The sequence below is a fragment of the Calliphora vicina genome, chromosome 4 (assembly GCF_958450345.1).
Source record: "Calliphora vicina chromosome 4, idCalVici1.1, whole genome shotgun sequence".
NCBI lineage: Eukaryota > Metazoa > Arthropoda > Insecta > Diptera > Calliphoridae > Calliphora > Calliphora vicina.
The window spans coordinates 38,238,349-38,259,315 of NC_088783.1; the positions used below are offsets into that span (position 1 = coordinate 38,238,349).

The window sequence follows — 20,967 nt, forward strand, 5'->3', positions numbered from 1 at the left end:
TTTTTCCCAATTGTATTTGTGAAAAATTACATTTAAGGGAAGAAAAAGGGAAATAGTACAAAATTCGCATACATTAGTTCTGTGAGGGATGTGGCCACTGTGACCAAATCCTACTTCCTCAAGGAATAAAACCTAGTGGGGAATGAAGGTAATGAATAGTGCTATCAAACTGCATTAACTGTTTTTTCCTATTGTATTTGTGAAAAATTATATTTAAGGGAAGAAAAAGGGAAATAGTACAAAATTCGCATACATGAGTTCTGTGAGGGATGTGGCCACTGTGACCAAATCCTACTTCCTCAAGGAATAAAACCTAGTGGGGAATGAAGGTAATGAATAGTGCTATCAAACTGCATTAACTGTTTTTCCCAATTGTATTTGTGAAAAATTATATTCAAACAAAAAATAAGGGAAATAGTTCAAAATTCACATATATGAGTTCTGTGAGGGATGTGGCCACTGTGACCAAATCCTACTTCCTCAAGGAATAAAACCTAGTGGGGGATGAAGGTAATGAATAGTGCTATCAAACTGCATTAACTGTTTTTTCCAATTGTATTTGTGAAAAATTATATTTAAGGGAAGAAAAAGGGAAATAGTACAAAATTCGCATACATGAGTTCTGTGAGGGATGTGGCCACTGTGACCAAATCCTACTTCCTCAAGGAATAAAACCTAGTGAGGAATGAAGGTGATGAATAGTGCTATCAAACTGCATTAACTGTTTTTCCCAATTGTATTTGTGAAAAATTATATTTAAGGGAAGAAAAAGGGAAATAGTACACAATTCGCATACATGAGTTCTGTGAGGGATGTGGCCACTGTGACCAAATCCTACTTCCTCAAGGAATAAAACCTAGTGAGGAATGAAGGTAATGAATAGTGCTATCAAACTGCATTAACTGTTTTTCCCAATTGTATTTGTGAAAAATTATATTCAAACAAAAAATAAGGGAAATAGTTCAAAATTCACATATATGAGTTCTGTGAGGGATGTGGCCACTGTGACCAAATCCTACTTCCTCAAGGAATAAAACCTAGTTGGGAATGAAGGTAATGAATAGTGCTATCAAACTGCATTAACCGTTTTTCCCAATTGTATTTGTGAAAAATTATATTCAAACAAAAAATAAGGGAAATAGTTCAAAATTCACATATATGAGTTCTGTGAGGGATGTGGCCACTGTGACCAAATCCTACTTCCTCAAGGAATAAAACCTAGTGGGGGATGAAGGTAATGAATAGTGCTATCAAACTGCATTAACTGTTTTTCCCAATTGTATTTGTGAAAAATTATATGTAAGGGAAGAAAAAGGGAAATAGTACAAAATTCGCATACATGAGTTCTGTGAGGGATGTGGCCACTGTGACCAAATCCTACTTCCTCAAGGAATAAAACCTAGTGGGGAATGAAGGTAATGAATAGTGCTATCAAACTGCATTAACTGTTTTTCCCAATTGTATTTGTGAAAAATTACATTTAAGGGAAGAAAAAGGGAAATAGTACAAAATTCGCATACATTAGTTCTGTGAGGGATGTGGCCACTGTGACCAAATCCTACTTCCTCAAGGAATAAAACCTAGTGGGGAATGAAGGTAATGAATAGTGCTATCAAACTGCATTAACTGTTTTTCCCAATTGTATTTGTGAAAAATTATATTCAAACAAAAAATAAGGGAAATAGTTCAAAATTCACATATATGAGTTCTGTGAGGGATGTGGCCACTGTGACCAAATCCTACTTCCTCAAGGAATAAAACCTAGTTGGGAATGAATGTAATGAATAGTGCTATCAAACTGCATTAACGGTTTTTCCCAATTGTATTTGTGAAAAATTATATTCAAACAAAAAATAAGGGAAATAGTACAAAATTCTCATATATGAGTTCTGTGAGGGATGTGGCCACTGTGACCAAATCCTACTTCCTCAAGGAATAAAACCTAGTGGGGGATGAAGGTAATGAATAGTGCTATCAAACTGCATTAACTGTTTTTTCCAATTGTATTTGTGAAAAATTATATTCAAACAAAAAATAAGGGAAATAGTACAAAATTCTCATATATGAGTTCTGTGAGGGATGTGGCCACTGTGACCAAATCCTACTTCCTCAAGGAATAAAACCTAGTGGGGGATGAAGGTAATGAATAGTGCTATCAAACTGCATTAACTGTTTTTTCCAATTGTATTTGTGAAAAATTATATTTAAGGGAAGAAAAAGGGAAATAGTACAAAATTCGCACATATGAGTTCTGTGAGGGATGTGGCCACTGTGACCAAATCCTACTTCCTCAAGGAATAAAACCTAGTGGGGAATGAAGGTAATGAATAGTGCTATCAAACTGCATTAACTGTTTTTCCCAATTGTATTTGTGAAAAATTATATGTAAGGGAAGAAAAAGGGAAATAGTACAAAATTCGCATACATGAGTTCTGTGAGGGATGTGGCCACTGTGACCAAATCCTACTTCCTCAAGGAATAAAACCTAGTGGGGAATGAAGGTAATGAATAGTGCTATCAAACTGCATTAACTGTTTTTCCCAATTGTATTTGTGAAAAATTACATTTAAGGGAAGAAAAAGGGAAATAGTACAAAATTCGCATACATTAGTTCTGTGAGGGATGTGGCCACTGTGACCAAATCCTACTTCCTCAAGGAATAAAACCTAGTGGGGAATGAAGGTAATGAATAGTGCTATCAAACTGCATTAACTGTTTTTTCCTATTGTATTTGTGAAAAATTATATTTAAGGGAAGAAAAAGGGAAATAGTACAAAATTCGCATACATGAGTTCTGTGAGGGATGTGGCCACTGTGACCAAATCCTACTTCCTCAAGGAATAAAACCTAGTGGGGAATGAAGGTAATGAATAGTGCTATCAAACTGCATTAACTGTTTTTCCCAATTGTATTTGTGAAAAATTATATTCAAACAAAAAATAAGGGAAATAGTTCAAAATTCACATATATGAGTTCTGTGAGGGATGTGGCCACTGTGACCAAATCCTACTTCCTCAAGGAATAAAACCTAGTTGGGAATGAATGTAATGAATAGTGCTATCAAACTGCATTAACGGTTTTTCCCAATTGTATTTGTGAAAAATTATATTCAAACAAAAAATAAGGGAAATAGTACAAAATTCTCATATATGAGTTCTGTGAGGGATGTGGCCACTGTGACCAAATCCTACTTCCTCAAGGAATAAAACCTAGTGGGGGATGAAGGTAATGAATAGTGCTATCAAACTGCATTAACTGTTTTTTCCAATTGTATTTGTGAAAAATTATATTCAAACAAAAAATAAGGGAAATAGTACAAAATTCTCATATATGAGTTCTGTGAGGGATGTGGCCACTGTGACCAAATCCTACTTCCTCAAGGAATAAAACCTAGTGGGGGATGAAGGTAATGAATAGTGCTATCAAACTGCATTAACTGTTTTTCCCAATTGTATTTGTGAAAAATTATATTCAAACAAAAAATAAGGGAAATAGTTCAAAATTCACATATATGAGTTCTGTGAGGGATGTGGCCACTGTGACCAAATCCTACTTCCTCAAGGAATAAAACCTAGTTGGGAATGAATGTAATGAATAGTGGTATCAAACTGCATTAACGGTTTCTCCCAATTGTATTTGTGAAAAATTATATTTAAGGGAAAAAATAAGGGAAATAGTACACAATTCGCATACATGAGTTCTGTGAGGGATGTGGCCACTGTGACCAAATCCTACTTCCTCAAGGAATAAAACCTAGTGGGGAATGAAGGTAATGAATAGTGCTATCAAACTGCATTAACCGTTTTTCCCAATTGTATTTGTGAAAAATTATATTTAAGGGAAGAAAAAGGGAAATAATACTAAAATCTGTTAGAAAACGAAGTTAGTTAAATGTAAACATGCTATTTAAAATGTTTCTAGCTAGTGTTGCTAAACATGTCATTACTGCGATGTTGCATGGAGTTGTATCTACTTTGTGTATTTTATAATTCGAATAAGAAATAAAGAACTTTCAAAAAGCTTTTCTGAAAAAAAATATGAAAAAATGGTCAAACAAGTTGGATCGCAAATCGGTTACAATTTTTTCGAACTTTAAACAGTGCAATAATAGAAAATAAGAAGTTGTAGTTTTTAAAGTGAAAGTGAAATTCTTGAAGTAAGTTCTGTTTTAAAAGAAATAAAAAATGTTAAAAAAAGAAATCTTTGGATTCTTAGCAAATTTATATTATTTGCATAATAATTATTTTGATGGTCTTGTGTGCCCATTAGAAAGTTTTTTTACATTTTCGAATGCAATTCTGGCAAATGCTAAAATGGAGCTTATAGCTCCCAATAGTCGCAACAAATATCGATTACAAAAGCGATTAAATTCAATGGTATGTTATTTAAAACAAACATATTAAGGGTCCTCATGTAAACGCTTTAATGCCTGGCAATTTGTGCATTTTTACCGATTCGCAAATGAACTGTCAAAACATTTTTGCAAATTTGTTTGCAGAATTCTGATAAGTTTGCGCGACAGTTTAGACTGGCAAGGTTGAATTTATTGTGCATATGATGAATCAACTGCTTTTGTTTACTTTTATAACATAAAATCTTCCAAATTATGGCTACTATCGTTTGTTCCAAAGATTTAACATTCATTCGAAATATTTAGGATTTAAATGTATACAATTTGATACACTTTTTTATATTTGGCATTTTTATCAAATATAATTTTTTTATAAAATTGCACAAAATTTAAAACACGTCGCGCAATTTACGCATTTGTACAAATGGGAAACATAAGCGTTTAAATGAGTACCCTTATTGTCTTTAGTTGAGTATAAACTTATAAGAAAATATTGTTGCTTTTAATTACTAGGATGGTACAAATTTTAATTTGTGCACCGAAATAGAGTTGTTTGCGAAATGGTGTAATGATAATGGGTACCAACAATTAAAAAGTGAAGTTAAAAAATTGCTCCCAAATGATAAATTGTCCATTGAAGGTAATATTCTTATTAATTGCTTGATGAAATTTTGAATTTATTTTATTAAACAAATTGTTAGTAAGGTTATTTTATTGTATATGTTGGTAAATTCTTAAAATTATTAAAGCAAAAATTATTCGTAGCCTATTTTTTAATAATTAAATTCAGATTGTTTCTTGGTTTTGCATATTTACGACTTTTGTAGGTCATTATTAACCCTTTTATATCTCTGATCAAAATTTTTTAATTTATAATATATGAAATTTGATTGTTAAGAACATGTTTTGAATTCTATTGGACCAAAATAATAAGGTATGTTATGGAAATCGTATGTAATCTTTTTATAATCTTACAGTTTAAACAGTATGTTTGGCTTTGAGTTAATACGGGTCAAAATTACCAAATGAAAAACATATCGAGGGCCAGTATTCAAAACCCTCTAAAACACGTTTCAAGGGAAGCCAAAAAACTTTTTTTTTCCCGCGTATTGTGTTACTAAAATTTGGTGTTCTACAATATTTTTTGACAACTACTGAATCTCACATATATTAGGTTTTTAAAATTTGGCATTATTGGGGACTTTATGATATACATATTAGAGTGACAGCCGATTTTTTTTTTTTAGATTTCAAAGAGTGCCGGGTGGAATATTGTGACACTAGGCCTAAATGTTAAGTGCTGAAAATTTGAGCCAAATCGGGCAACGATTTCTGGACGCGCATCGAGGTCAAAGTTCAGATATATGCAAAATTTTACTGTTAATATGGAATAAATAGGTGAAACTCGTTAACTTTCTGCATTGTTTTCTAGAAATGTATAGATTTATTTATATTAATGAATATTACATTAAAATTTTTTTTTGGAAGTTAACCCTGCATCTCCTTTGTGTCAAAATGACCCAAAAACTGTATTATCGCCAAAATTCGGAAAAAATGCAAATTTTCCAGATATTTTAAAAATTTTGCTACTAAATAAATACTTTTGCAATTGAATGCAAAAGAATAGAAATGTGTACGTAATTATCGTTGTAATGAGATATAAGTGACAAAATTTGGTTAAAAAATGTTAAAGTTATTACAAATTCGCCAGACCATTAACGTGTTTCAGGCCACTTGAACAAAAAATTTTGGAAAAAAAAATAATATATTTCGAGAAAAATTAAAATAAAAGCTCATTTTTACTTAAAATATGTCCATATTTACTTGTATATAAGTTTTTGTCTTCGTAGGATACCGTTAACCTATTCGCAGGTATGGCCAAAAAAAATAATTTTTTTTAACGGCTGTTTCAAAACTCCATTTTCAAATTTTTAAAAATTTTGTTAAACAAATTTCAGATTTTTTCGATCATCACATTGGGGTTTATTGAGATCAAAATAGGGAATAAAAATATGAATAAATTATGTCAATACATCTTACAGTTTTTCCGTACCTGCGATTGAAATTTTGCGTTTTTCAAGAAAAACTAATTTTTTGTCCATATTTAGGCGAATGAGTCCAATTTCCTTACTGTTATAAATTTTAAGTAAAACCTATTCATAATATTATAGTCCTTGTAATTTTAAATATGTTCTGAAAGTTTTACTGAAATCGGAAAACGATAACCTTTAAATCGTGAAGGTCAAAGGTCAAATTTTTCAATATTTGGAATTTCTAATGAAAAGATAGCGAAATGTTACATATTTTTGGGCCGATTTTCATGCAACTTGATTAAAATATAACATAAAGTCCAGAATTTAAAATAACAGCACAAAAATGGAAATTAACCCTTAGCAGCACTTGGGGTCCAAATTATTCTCAACTTTTAAAATCAAGAAAAACACAACCATTTTGACCCCAAGTCCTCTTAAAGGTTAAAATTTATTTTTGCACTGTTGTTGTAAATGCTAGACCCCAATATATATTTTCCTCAAGTTTCATGAAAATCGGCCCAAAAATATGTAACATTTCGCTATCTTTTCATTAGAAATTCCAAATATTGAAAAATTTGACCTTTGACCTTCACGATTCAAAGGTTATCGTTTTCCGATTTCAGTAAAACTTTCAGAACATATTTAAAATTACAAGGACTATAATATTATGAATAGGTTTTACTTAAAATTTATAACAGTAAGGAAATTGGACTCATTCGCCTAAATATGGACAAAAAATTAGTTTTTCTTGAAAAACGCAAAATTTCAATCGCAGGTACGGAAAAACTGTAAGAGGTATTGACATAATTTTTTCATATTTTTATTCCCTATTTTGATCTCCATAAACCCCAATGTGATGATCGAAAAAATCTGAAATTTGTTTAACAAAATTTTTAAAAATTTGAAAATGGAGTTTTGAAACAGCCGTTAAAAAAAATTATTTTTTTTGGCCATACCTGCGAATAGGTTAACGGTATCCTACGAAGACAAAAACTTATATACAAGTAAATATAGACATATTTTAAGTAAAAATGAGCTTTTATTTTAATTTTTCTCGAAATATCTAAATTTTTTTTCTAAATTTTTTGTTCAATTGGCCTGAAACACGGTAATGGTCTGGCGAATTTGTAATAACTTTAAAATTTTTTAATCAAATTTTGTCATTTATATTTCATTACAAAGATAATTACGTACATATTTCGATTCTTTTGTATTCAATTGCAAAAGTATTTATTTAGTAGCAACATTTTTTCAAAAACTGAAAAATTTGCATTTTTCTCTAATTTTGGCGATAATACAGTATTGGGTCATTTTGAACCAAAGGAGATACAGGGTTAATTTCCAAAACTTTTTTTTTAATGTAATATTCATTAATATAAATAAATCTACATATTTCTAGAAAACAATGCAGAAAGTTAACGAGTTTCACATATTTATTCCATATTAACTGTAAAATTTTGCATATATCTGAACTTTGGCCTCGATGCGCGTCCAGAAATCGTTGCCCGATTTGGCTCAAATTTTCAGCACTTAACATTTAGGCCTAGTGTCACAATATTCCACCCGGCACTCTTCAAAATTTTAACAAAAATTTTTTTCCATACAACTGATTGTCACTCTAATACATATGTATGATATGTATGTATGAAAATTATAAGATAGAGGGTTTTGCATTCTAATGAAAATAAATAATTCTGATTTTAGTTATGTCATCTACCAGTTTTTAACGTGATTTATTTAAGATAACGTCTAATAATACAAAAAATTAAAAATAAAATTTTTTTTGCTTTTTTTTTGGAATTTGATTGGTGTAAATAATTGTAAATAATGGTATTTCGGTGGTATTACGCTCTTCAAATCTTGCAAATTCTTCCACTTATTTGGCTGATTAGACCATAATATTGAGGTTTTGGTTAAATATGTCCTGTATAAGGTGGAATACGAACAGGTAGAGCAATATGATATGTATCTTCAAGATATAAAAGCGATCTTAAAAAGAGATCTTTTTAAAGCAACTTCCAACATTAACCATTTATTTTTAAGCCATGGACATTATGTTTTCCAAAAACAAAAAGGTAAAATATTTCAAATATAAATATTAGTAATTCAATTGAAAAGAGTTTTGCATTCAGAAAAATTAATTGTGTAAGACAAAGAAATAGCAAAAAAAATTAATTTGTTATGAAATTCACACCACTCAGTGGTTCAGAAACATTTTTTTGGAAATAATTCGGTATCTCAGGAACTATTGGAGATATTATTACGAAGTTTCACATGGTTGGAGCTGAAATGATTTACAGTTGTTCAGCTCCCTGGGGCTTATGGGAGCCAGTACGTGGCCCCTCAAAGTTGATCACCTCGGGTCTAATTTTTTTAAAAAAAATCGCCAAAAATACATTTATGATCAGAATGAAATTAAAATATAAATAGTCCTTGAGAAAGTCTACAAAAAATATGCTTACATGTGTACGTTATCTCTTTTAGTTGAAGAGATATTTAGGTTTATTTATTTTTTTAATTTTGCTCGATCTTTTTTTGGTTTTTTAGATATGGTGGACCTACGGAGGGTTGAAATCTTTTTTTGAAAAATCTGCTATATTGTCGATAAAATTCTAAATACAATAAAAACAAGTTGCAAACAGTTATTTTGTCCCTATAAAAAGTTACATGCATCAAAATTTCGACCCTCAGTAGGCCCTTCATTTCTAAAAAACCAAAAACAGATCGAGCAAAATTAAAAAAATAAATAAATAAACCTAAATATCTCTTCAACTGATAGAGATAACCTACCTTCTCAAGGACTATTTATATTTCAAATTTCAGTTCATTCGGATCATAAATGTATTTTTGGCGATTTTTTTTTAAAAAAATGGAGACCCAAAATGATCAAATTTGAGGGGCCATGTAGTGGCCCCCATAAACCCTAGAAAGCTGAACAACTGTAAATCGAAAACACTTCAGCTACAATCATGCGAAATTTCGTAATAATATCTGCAATAATTCCCGAGATACCCAATTATTTCCAAAAAAAATGTTTCTAAACCACTGGGCACCATAGATGAGGGCTTTTTTACTGAACATTTTACTATCAAAAAGTAATTTTCATGAAAATCAAAGATAGAGGATTTTGAATATAGGCTCTCGCGGGTTCAATAGAAATTAAAAAAAAAAATGTTTTCAAAGTTTTTTAATAAATTCACAAATTTCATCGAAATACATCCCTGCTTATTGCATTTTAACAAATTTAATTTTCATAGATTCACCTGACGTCAGCTACGAAAGGATAATATCAGATCTTTTAAATTCCACTGGTTCAATCGACAATAATGCAAAGACAATTGACAACAATGATGTAGAAATTTCAACTCCTCTTAAGAACGAACCTGATAAACAAATTAAAGAAGGCTCTTGCGCTAAAAAATTTAAAAAAGGATATGAAAGTAGTGTTCATTTAGACAGTGATGACGATTTTTTAAACACAATAACAGATTCAAATGTAGACTTTTGTTCAACAAAAAATAATATTTCGGAAATAAATCACACCACCGAAAATGACATTCAGATGGAGGAATATAGTATACTAAGAAAAAAAATCCCAGCAATACCTACACCAAACAAAAATTTAATTATTGCAGAAGACTCAATCAATGTTAAAACAAATATTCCCCAAAGAAAAGATAAGGTTTATTCCTATGAGGAAGGTATTTTTTTCTTTAAAGATCAGCAACATAGATATCTTTTAGAATATTTTATGAAAAATGGGGAAATTCAACAAAAAAAAGAATTTACGAAGTACGTTGAAGATCTTGTTCGTGAAAATTTTAAAATAATTAATAACGTTTGCCCCATAAACATAACAAGTTTCGCGTATGGAAAGAAAATGAGCAATATACGTATATACGGGAAATGCTTATATGAAAAGGAGGGCTGCAGAAAATATAAATTTGTTGTAGATTTAACTGATGTACCGTTTTCTGTAAAAGTCTCATCAAATAAAATAATTATAGTCCACCCAAATTTTAAAAAAACGCAACAAATTCGGGCTGTAAATAGAAAAGTGGCAAAACAACAAATTCAAAATCAGTTGCCATCGAATTATCGGAATTCTCTACTTATAAAGCAGTCTGAACAATTATGCAATGTTGGAAATACGCAATGCGTGCCCTCTCGTGACGCTGTTCGCAAAATAAAAAGCGAGGACAACCAAAAATTAAACCGCAGCAAAGATCAGGTAATGGACATTATAAAAATGCAAAAGGCTAAAAATTGGAACAATTTCATTCAGAGAGTATCCATTCCCCAGGAAATTTATTTGTTTTCTAAAGAACAATTAAATTTACCAACATTTAACAAAGGCCAGCTTTTGAAATGCAGCAGAAATACCCTATTTATAGATGCCACCGGAGGAGTTGTAAAAAAATTTAATGTCAATTCAAAAAGGGTGTTCTTGTACAGCATCGTAATGCATATATCGAATCCCATAAAGAAAGGAATTGTGGTACCAATAGCTGAAGCTTTAATTGCACGTCATTATGAAGATGACATAAGAAAATTTTTAATCGATATAAAAGTTTTCTGCATTGAAAATAAGATTAAATGGCCTTTAAGTAAGCGCCTCTGCATGGACTGGAGTTGGGCTATGATAAATGCTTCAATAAAAACATTTAACAATGTCGAATCCATACTTTCCTATTTGGATAAATGTTTTGAAATTCTTGAAAATTTTCAAAAATTACCTTTAAAATTCGTAGTTATACAAATTTGTTATTGTCATTTTTTTAAGATATGTTTGAATGATATTCAAGAACATGCCCAAACGGAAGAACAATTTAATATGTTTAAAATGATTATGTTAAAAGGAATCAATATTTCATCAATTGGAGATTTTTGGACATGGTGGAAAAATATGTGTGTTATATTGCTCTCTTCCAATATTGATGAAAGATTTGAAGTAGCAAAGGAATACTTTCAATACATATCATGGGAAATTGATCAAGATATCGTAAAAGAAAAAAATAAATTTAAACAAAATGAACGTAATGTTCCACAATATAAAAAAAGTCCTTTCTACCAAAAAGGTTTAAAAATTTATGATTCAATAAAAAAAAGCAAAAATGCCAAAAATGTAGCAGAAAACAATTTCAAAAACATAATATTTTTGAATTTGGTATTAAAAAAGTATATACCTTATGCCGTCTTTTGGACAAATCTGATGGGGGTTATGGTTGAAACAACAAACCAAACCAGAATTGCAAATAGTCCTATTGAGAGTTATTTTAACATCAATAAAAATGTAACATTAAAAACAAAAAGATTTGTAAGGCCCAGTTTTTACGCTCGAACATCTAAAAAATACGTCCAAGCCAAAATTAAGGATATAAAAAGCATGTGCGGGTCATTTGAAAATCAAGGTGTATCAAAAAGAAGTGCTGAGCAATTACTTGAGGACTACTGGAAAAAAACTCCAACAAAAATAATGAGATCGGTGAACGGAAATCAAATGAATGTTGAAAAAAATTTTAAAAAATTAGAAAAAAATCATTCTCCGGAGCTTTTAATAGCTACTACACCTACAACAAGAAAGCATAGCGTTGCTAAAAAATCGGAAAACGATCTTCAAACCCAACTGAGCCAAATTAAGATCCCCAGAACTTTGAAAATAAAAGTAATTTTATATAACTATGATCATATATACCACAAACTTCAAAAAGAAGCACCCCATTTTGCTCAAAACATTTATCTCCACGAGTTTCAAACCCTTAATCCTAGAAAAGAAATTTTTAATAATATAATAGAACTCTACAGCCATATAATATTTTTAAAATATGACATAAATGACTGTGAATGTCTTTCTTGTGAAGTTGGTATTGGAATTTTCAACACAAAATCTGTAAAAGAATTAAACAATTTTATAAAAAAAACAACAAAACATATAATCATACCAATTCATAAACTTAACCATTTCACGTTCGTATTTGTAAATATGGATGAAAAAGAATTTATTTACATAGATCCAATGAAAGCTTCCAAAAATGAATGCGAAAACAAATTCGAAGTATTCTTAAAATGCAACGACATAAAGGAAAAAAATAAATGGAAATTGAAAATCGTTAGCCACTATATACAGCAGGACTCGTACAACTGTGGAATTATATGTATAGAATTAATGGAGGCAATACTAGTTAAAAAATCGTTGGAAACAATTGCAGATCCAAATAATTATAGAAATATAATTAAAATTGATTTGATTAAATACGGCAACAGTAACATAGAATGTTTGTATTGTGAAGGTGGTCCCTTGAAGTCCATTTTAAAATGCATTATATGTAATAGAGGCGTCGATAAAGAATGTTTCGCTCATTATAATAAAATACTAAACATTACATATTCTCCACCTTTTAAATGTTATCTATGTCGCAATATAATGTAAATTTAGTATGTAATTTGAATAGAAATAAGAATAGTTTTGATAAAATCAAATAAAATACATATAAATTAAATAATAAAATTATTCAGAATAACTATAATTTCTATGAAGAAATAAATTTAAGTTCATATAAAACTAAGTTTACTTTATTTTACAAATGCAAAATAACACTGTATACACAAATGTGAATTGAATAAAAAATAAAAAAATTCTTAATGTTATATGTATAAATACATATAACTTTTATTAGAAAATATAGTTTTGCACAAGATTTTTTATAGAAAGCGCTGTTATACACAAACATTTTAGTAGAAAATACAAGATCGTATGAACATTTACATCCCTGATTACTACCAAACTTTAAATACGTCTGTATTTGTATGAAGCTTAATTTTTGTAACGAATTTTTGTATTTGATTTATTTTCTTCTTTGCATTTTTCTAACATTGACCACCTGTTTTTATTACTTTGTGCATAAAAGCTTTCTAGGTAAGTGCTCTCCTACGAAAGTTCGAAATATTTGGTTGCACACAGGCTTGCCAGTATTGGGGATTTGTCCCCAAATATGGGGATTTTGTAATGATTTTGGGGACAGAAAATTTCGTTTGGGGACTGGGGATTTTATTGGGGATATATTAAAATATTTCGCGGATTTTATGGGGATAAATTATTTAGGATAGGTTTGTTTTTAGTACCGGTAATAGCAATAAGTTATCAATAATTGAACTTTATTTCATGTTCTTTGAATTGAAAATGGAGATGTTTAATGCTATTAAATGTGCGTATAATAACACTTAATATGTTACAATCTTTAAATCCGAATCAGTATCTCCAAAAAGTTGTCTAATTGTCGAATTTTATGTGCAGATCGCAACAAATTTAGATGGTAAGGTTAAATTGAATTTTCAATCGGTTATTCTCAAATCGGTTTATGCAAAATCTTTGGATGAATATTATCAAAAGTAACTTTGACTAATTTATAAGAATTTTGGGTTGAAGGAACTTTCTTAATATTTTAACAACTAATTTGATCGGGTATTGGCCAATTAATTTAATATGAAGTTTAGTTTTTGTGAAAATTTCAAGAAAAACAATATTTTTGGGGATATATTTAATTTTGATTGGGGACAGGCATCAAAAGTACCTGGCATCTCTGGTTGCACATCCAAAAGAGAATTCTCTTTCAAATATCAAGAGAATCTTCGGGTTGTGTTAAGCTGCATCAATGTTGGAGTATGTGTACATGAGTTAAATAAAAAACTAAGTTGGAAGTTGGAAGGTTGAATTGTATCAATGTCAGTGTATATGTGCATAGAACTGCTGAAATAATTGAAATAAAAAATGAGTTAGAAGGTACATTTAATACATACATGCTTTCATCTGCAGATGTTTTTTCTTAAAGTTCGATCATTTTTTATAAAGAAACCACTTGCTGCATCATCGAGTTGTGTTATGTTGATCAATATAATGATAAATTTCTTTAAAACACTTATAAAACATGCAACATCGCAGTAATGACATGTTTAGCAACACTAGCTAGAAACATTTTAAATAACATGTTTACTTTTAACAAACTTCGTTTTCTAACAGATTTTAGTACTATTTCCCTTTTTCTTCCCTTAAATATAATTTTTCAAAAATTCAATTGGAAAAAACAGTTAATGCAGTTTGATAGCACTATTCATTACCTTCATCCCCCACTAGGTTTTATTCCTTGAGCAAGTAGGATTTGGTCACAGTGGCCACATCCCTCACAGAACTCATATATGAGAATTTTGTACTATTTCCCTTATTTTTTGTTTGAATATAATTTTTCACAAATACAATTGGGAAAAACCGTTAATGCAGTTTGATAGCACTATTCATTACCTTCATTCCTCACTAGGTTTTATACCTTGAGGAAGTAGGATTTGGTCACAGTGGCCACATCCCTCACAGAACTCATGTATGCGAATTTTGTACTATTTCCCTTTTTCTTCCCTTAAATATAATTTTTCACAAATACAATTGGAAAAAACAGTTAATGCAGTTTGATAGCACTATTCATTACCTTCATCCCCCACTAGGTTTTATTCCTTGAGGAAGTAGGATTTGGTCACAGTGGCCACATCCCTCACAGAACTCATGTATGCGAATTTTGTACTATTTCCCTTATTTTTTGTTTGAATATAATTTTTCACAAATACAATTGGGAAAAACAGTTAATGCAGTTTGATAGCACTATTCATTACCTTCATCCCCCACTAGGTTTTATTCCTTGAGGAAGTAGGATTTGGTCACAGTGGCCACATCCCTCACAGAACTCATATATGTGAATTTTGAACTATTTCCCTTATTTTTTGTTTGAATATAATTTTTCACAAATACAATTGGGAAAAACAGTTAATGCAGTTTGATAGCACTATTCATTACCTTCATTCCTCACTAGGTTTTATTCCTTGAGGAAGTAGGATTTGGTCACAGTGGCCACATCCCTCACAGAACTCATGTATGCGAATTGTGTACTATTTCCCTTTTTCTTCCCTTAAATATAATTTTTCACAAATACAATTGGGAAAAACAGTTAATGCAGTTTGATAGCACTATTCATCACCTTCATTCCTCACTAGGTTTTATTCCTTGAGGAAGTAGGATTTGGTCACAGTGGCCACATCCCTCACAGAACTCATGTATGCGAATTTTGTACTATTTCCCTTTTTCTTCCCTTAAATATAATTTTTCACAAATACAATTGGAAAAAACAGTTAATGCAGTTTGATAGCACTATTCATTACCTTCATCCCCCACTAGGTTTTATTCCTTGAGGAAGTAGGATTTGGTCACAGTGGCCACATCCCTCACAGAACTCATATATGTGAATTTTGAACTATTTCCCTTATTTTTTGTTTGAATATAATTTTTCACAAATACAATTGGGAAAAACAGTTAATGCAGTTTGATAGCACTATTCATTACCTTCATTCCTCACTAGGTTTTATTCCTTGAGGAAGTAGGATTTGGTCACAGTGGCCACATCCCTCACAGAACTCATGTATGCGAATTTTGTACTATTTCCCTTTTTCTTCCCTTACATATAATTTTTCACAAATACAATTGGGAAAAACAGTTAATGCAGTTTGATAGCACTATTCATTACCTTCATCCCCCACTAGGTTTTATTCCTTGAGAAAGTAGGATTTGGTCACAGTGGCCACATCCCTCACAGAACTCATATATGAGAATTTTGTACTATTTCCCTTATTTTTTGTTTGAATATAATTTTTCACAAATACAATTGGGAAAAACCGTTAATGCAGTTTGAAAGCACTATTCATTACCTTCATTCCCAACTAGGTTTTATTCCTTGAGGAAGTAGGATTTGGTCACAGTGGCCACATCCCTCACAGAACTCATATATGTGAATTTTGAACTATTTCCCTTATTTTTTGTTTGAATATAATTTTTCACAAATACAATTGGGAAAAACAGTTAATGCAGTTTGATAGCACTATTCATTACCTTCATTCCCCACTAGGTTTTATTCCTTGAGGAAGTAGGATTTGGTCACAGTGGCCACATCCCTCACAGAACTAATGTATGCGAATTTTGTACTATTTCCCTTTTTCTTCCCTTAAATATAATTTTTCACAAATACAATTGGAAAAAACAGTTAATGCAGTTTGATAGCACTATTCATTACCTTCATCCCCCACTAGGTTTTATTCCTTGAGGAAGTAGGATTTGGTCACAGTGGCCACATCCCTCACAGAACTCATATATGAGAATTTTGTACTATTTCCCTTATTTTTTGTTTGAATATAATTTTTCACAAATACAATTGGGAAAAACGGTTAATGCAGTTTGATAGCACTATTCATTACCTTCATTCCCAACTAGGTTTTATTCCTTGAGGAAGTAGGATTTGGTCACAGTGGCCACATCCCTCACAGAACTCATATATGTGAATTTTGAACTATTTCCCTTATTTTTTGTTTGAATATAATTTTTCACAAATACAATTGGGAAAAACAGTTAATGCAGTTTGATAGCACTATTCATTACCTTCATTCCCCACTAGGTTTTATTCCTTGAGGAAGTAGGATTTGGTCACAGTGGCCACATCCCTCACAGAACTCATGTATGCGAATTTTGTACTATTTCCCTTTTTCTTCCCTTAAATATAATTTTTCACAAATACAATTGGAAAAAACAGTTAATGCAGTTTGATAGCACTATTCATTACCTTTATTCCCCACTAGGTTTTATTCCTTGAGGAAGTAGGATTTGGTCACAGTGGCCACATCCCTCACAGAACTCATATATGAGAATTTTGTACTATTTCCCTTATTTTTTGTTTGAATATAATTTTTCACAAATACAATTGGGAAAAACCGTTAATGCAGTTTGATAGCACTATTCATTACCTTCATTCCCAACTAGGTTTTATTCCTTGAGGAAGTAGGATTTGGTCACAGTGGCCACATCCCTCACAGAACTCATATATGTGAATTTTGAACTATTTCCCTTATTTTTTGTTTGAATATAATTTTTCACAAATACAATTGGGAAAAACAGTTAATGCAGTTTGATAGCACTATTCATTACCTTCATTCCCCACTAGGTTTTATTCTTTGAGGAAGTAGGATTTGGTCACAGTGGCCACATCCCTCACAGAACTCATGTATGCGAATTGTGTACTATTTCCCTTTTTCTTCCCTTAAATATAATTTTTCACAAATACAATTGGGAAAAACAGTTAATGCAGTTTGATAGCACTATTCAATACCTTCATTCCCCACTAGGTTTTATTCCTTGAGGAAGTAGGATTTGGTCACAGTGTCCAAATCCCTCAGATAACTCATTTTTGAGAAATTTTTACTGTCAAATTTTCAAGCACGAATATAATTTTTTACAAAGAAATTATGAACAAAATGTTTATAGAAGTTATAGATTTACTCTAAGTAATGTATTTTTTCGTAAAATAGTATTAAAAGTCTTAAAATTTTACGCACATATGCCTATTTAACATTTTGAGTACTTTTTTATCGCATGCGATATTTTTCAAAAACGTATTTAACTCGGCATATTTATCTTCACACACATAGCCTGCTGATTGAAAAGGTTTTGAAATTTCTGATGGACTAACTCCCAATGATTTTGTAAGCTCTTGTTGAGTTTGGCAACAATCATCATGGAATAATGCCCCCAAGTCTTCAGACGTTTTTTGCAGGCCTAGACGATCTTTGTCTTCCGTGTCCAATCACCACCGAAGTACAAATTTGGGATAAAATAAACTAATTGGGAGCTACTGTAAATATTGTTTTTATAAGTTTTGAATAAATCTATATACGATAGGACTGTTCAGTTACTAAAAAGTGTTATTTGTTAATAAACTTAATAATTCATACTTGTAGGAGTAACACTTTAAAAAAGTACTATTGTACCGGCCTTTTTGTATCCCTTTTACCCACACACACTCGCACTTGCTCACGTCAAACGCTTTTGTAAACGCTGTGTAAAATTGTTTTATTGTAGTTGTGTAAATAGTATTGTTTCTACTTGTCATTTACATCTACTTTGTTCTGCTCCAGAGCTGTTCAAAAGGAATAAACAAAAAAAAAATTCCATTTACTGATCGTCCTTACGTTTTATCCTAGTATTTGTGTGCTGGTTGGTTGGTAAGAGTTATTTAGACTAAAATGTCAATGTATTATTATGGCCATAAAAACAAAGGTCAGTTATGTTGTTTTTTTTTTCCAAACATTTTATGGCACTTTTTTTTCTCCACAGACTCTTATTGTTTCTATTTTTGGCGTAATTCATTCATGTACATATGATGACGAAAATAATAATCATTATTAAAAACAATAGCATACAATTCGGAGCATGGAAATACACCAAGAGAAATTAAGAGAAAGAGTTGTGTATTAGTAAACTTTAAGTGCGAAGATTTGAGGGCATTCGACTATTTAATTGAAAAGGTTCTTCTTAATATTTAAATACGAACTACGCCAAAGTGGGGTACATCTGCCGGGTACACAATGTGGTTCAATCAAACAAAATTCGTTTTTTTACATTAAGAATAACCCCATTGCTATTCTGAATATAAGTAAATCGATTTTATTTCCTAGTTCTACAGTTTTGCAACAATATGCATTTAAGCTTTGCCTTCCTTAAACAAAGTTCGTTTTTTTTCAGTGTAAAATATTAAACTCTTTCTAAACTAACTTTAACATTTAAACAACATGGACGCTTGGATAACTCTAATGCTCGTCTATAAAATAATCTCATGAATTATAATAACCTTTACAAAATAAACTGTTAAAATAGAATTTCCAAAAAAAAAAAATATGAGATGCTAAATTTAATTAAAATTTACCACTATTTTAAGTAAATTATAGAATTGTTTTTATAAAAAAAACATTGTAAAACAACTTTAAATTAATTATTTTCTCTCTCTTTCTCTTCCAGGCCGATGCCAGTTTAGGCATGCATGAACGTGAATATGTCCAGGAGTCATTAAGTTATGTACTGCGTATACAAGAAGTCCAAGAACGTATTAAATTTGAATTTGTTGAAATATTGTTGGCCTTTATATCGAGTTGGTTAGTCTTTTATCATACGGCACATGAACAGGCTGAAGATAATAAAGATTATTTGCAAGACTTAAGGCATAAAGTGCAAAAGGTATTTAGTAAAAACAATATATGATATGGAATGAATTCTAATTTGTCTTTTCTTTTTTTCTTTTAGACCCGTGAAAATTTTGAAGGTACACGAGAAAAAGTCACCGAACTTAAATTGAAATATATGGAAAAGCGAACAGTAAGTAAATAATTTTATGTTGTCATAAATATTAACATGTAAATACGATCTAAGGGAAATAATGCAAATATTTTCGAGTAAAATATATAGAGTCTGATCCAACCTGAATCCAATTTTTCAGGCCGAAACTTTCCCTATTATTCTGGCAAAAAATAATTTAGAGTTCATTTTTTGCACCCACTATGTATTGTGCAGTTTATTAATCTTGTTTTTCATCTTTAACTGATAAGTATTTTTGAAGGAATAATTTGAAATTAGTGGTGGTTCATACACATCAAGTTTACTTGAGTTTGTAGATGTGAGAGGAGATGAGATTGGAAAGATTTTCTTATATTTCTTCCTCTCTCTTCTATAAACTCTAGAATTGCTCAAGTAAACTTGACGTGTATGAACCATCACTAATTAATAGAAACATCATCATTAATAGGCCATCATCATTCCTCAGCCAGCCTGTTGCCTTAATGAAGGAATGAATTTTTCCCAGATCGCATCTTGAAAGGTTTTGAATGTTTGTTGACATAGAATTCTACGTCTCAGGTTTCCAAATGTAGGACAGTAATAAAGTATCCAAAAGAATATTTGAAATGTTATTTTAGCCTTTCCTCAATAACTTCATTTATTTTAGCTCCTTTAATCCAACGATTAAAAAACCGTATTCTCTTCTGTACTAAAATAATACTTTTCCGATATTTAGTCCTTAAAGTATTCATTTCTAAAACGGTCTTTGTCAGAAAGTCTGAACAGTTTAATATCCTTTAATTGGTTACTGAGAATCATTTCTGGCAATTGCTGCTAATTCTTGATCTTTCTAGATCTCTACCAGGGTTTCCATTATTGGGATAACCGAATAAAAGCTCGAGTTGATTTAACTGTATATGTCCTTCGTTATTTAACAAGATGACTTAGCAGTTTAATACCTCTGGTCTCGGAATCAGAAGTGTTTAAGCTTGAATCAAGGAATTATCGGATAATTGGGAATAAGATATCCGTCAGTATCCACATTCCTGGAAACTGAACTACTCTTGGCTGCCGCTTGCCTTTACACGTGGTTTCTGAGAAGTTTCACATCAGGATTAGTTGGGCTTCTGGATACAGAAACATATGGTCTTTAATCTAAAATGAGAATTGAGGATTAAATGAACAGAGTTTTATTGGACATATGCGCTGTGATTAGGCTTTGACTACAACAATTTATGTCGGCTACTTCATTTGCCATATCTTGCTTTAGTAGGAAAGCATATGAAATTTGATTCCACTATGGAGCTGAGTTTGTGGTCCATGGCGATGGCCAATAGGACTAATAATTCTTTTGACTGATCTGGAATAGCAAAATATAAATTTTTCCATTCCTT

The 20,967-nt window shown here is 30.9% G+C and overlaps 1 protein-coding gene across 4 annotated transcripts in view; it reads left to right on the plus strand.

Moving 5' to 3' along the window:
* Nucleotides 1–20,967, plus strand: part of Graf (GTPase regulator associated with FAK) — a 223,747-nt gene that overhangs the window by 196,182 nt on the left and 6,598 nt on the right. For all 4 annotated transcript variants that reach the window (XM_065510208.1, XM_065510207.1, XM_065510210.1 and 1 more), the window contains exons 5-6: nucleotides 19,262–19,477; nucleotides 19,544–19,615. In XM_065510208.1, the coding sequence (XP_065366280.1) occupies nucleotides 19,262–19,477; nucleotides 19,544–19,615 (288 nt within the window). The remainder of the gene's footprint in view (nucleotides 1–19,261; nucleotides 19,478–19,543; nucleotides 19,616–20,967) is intronic.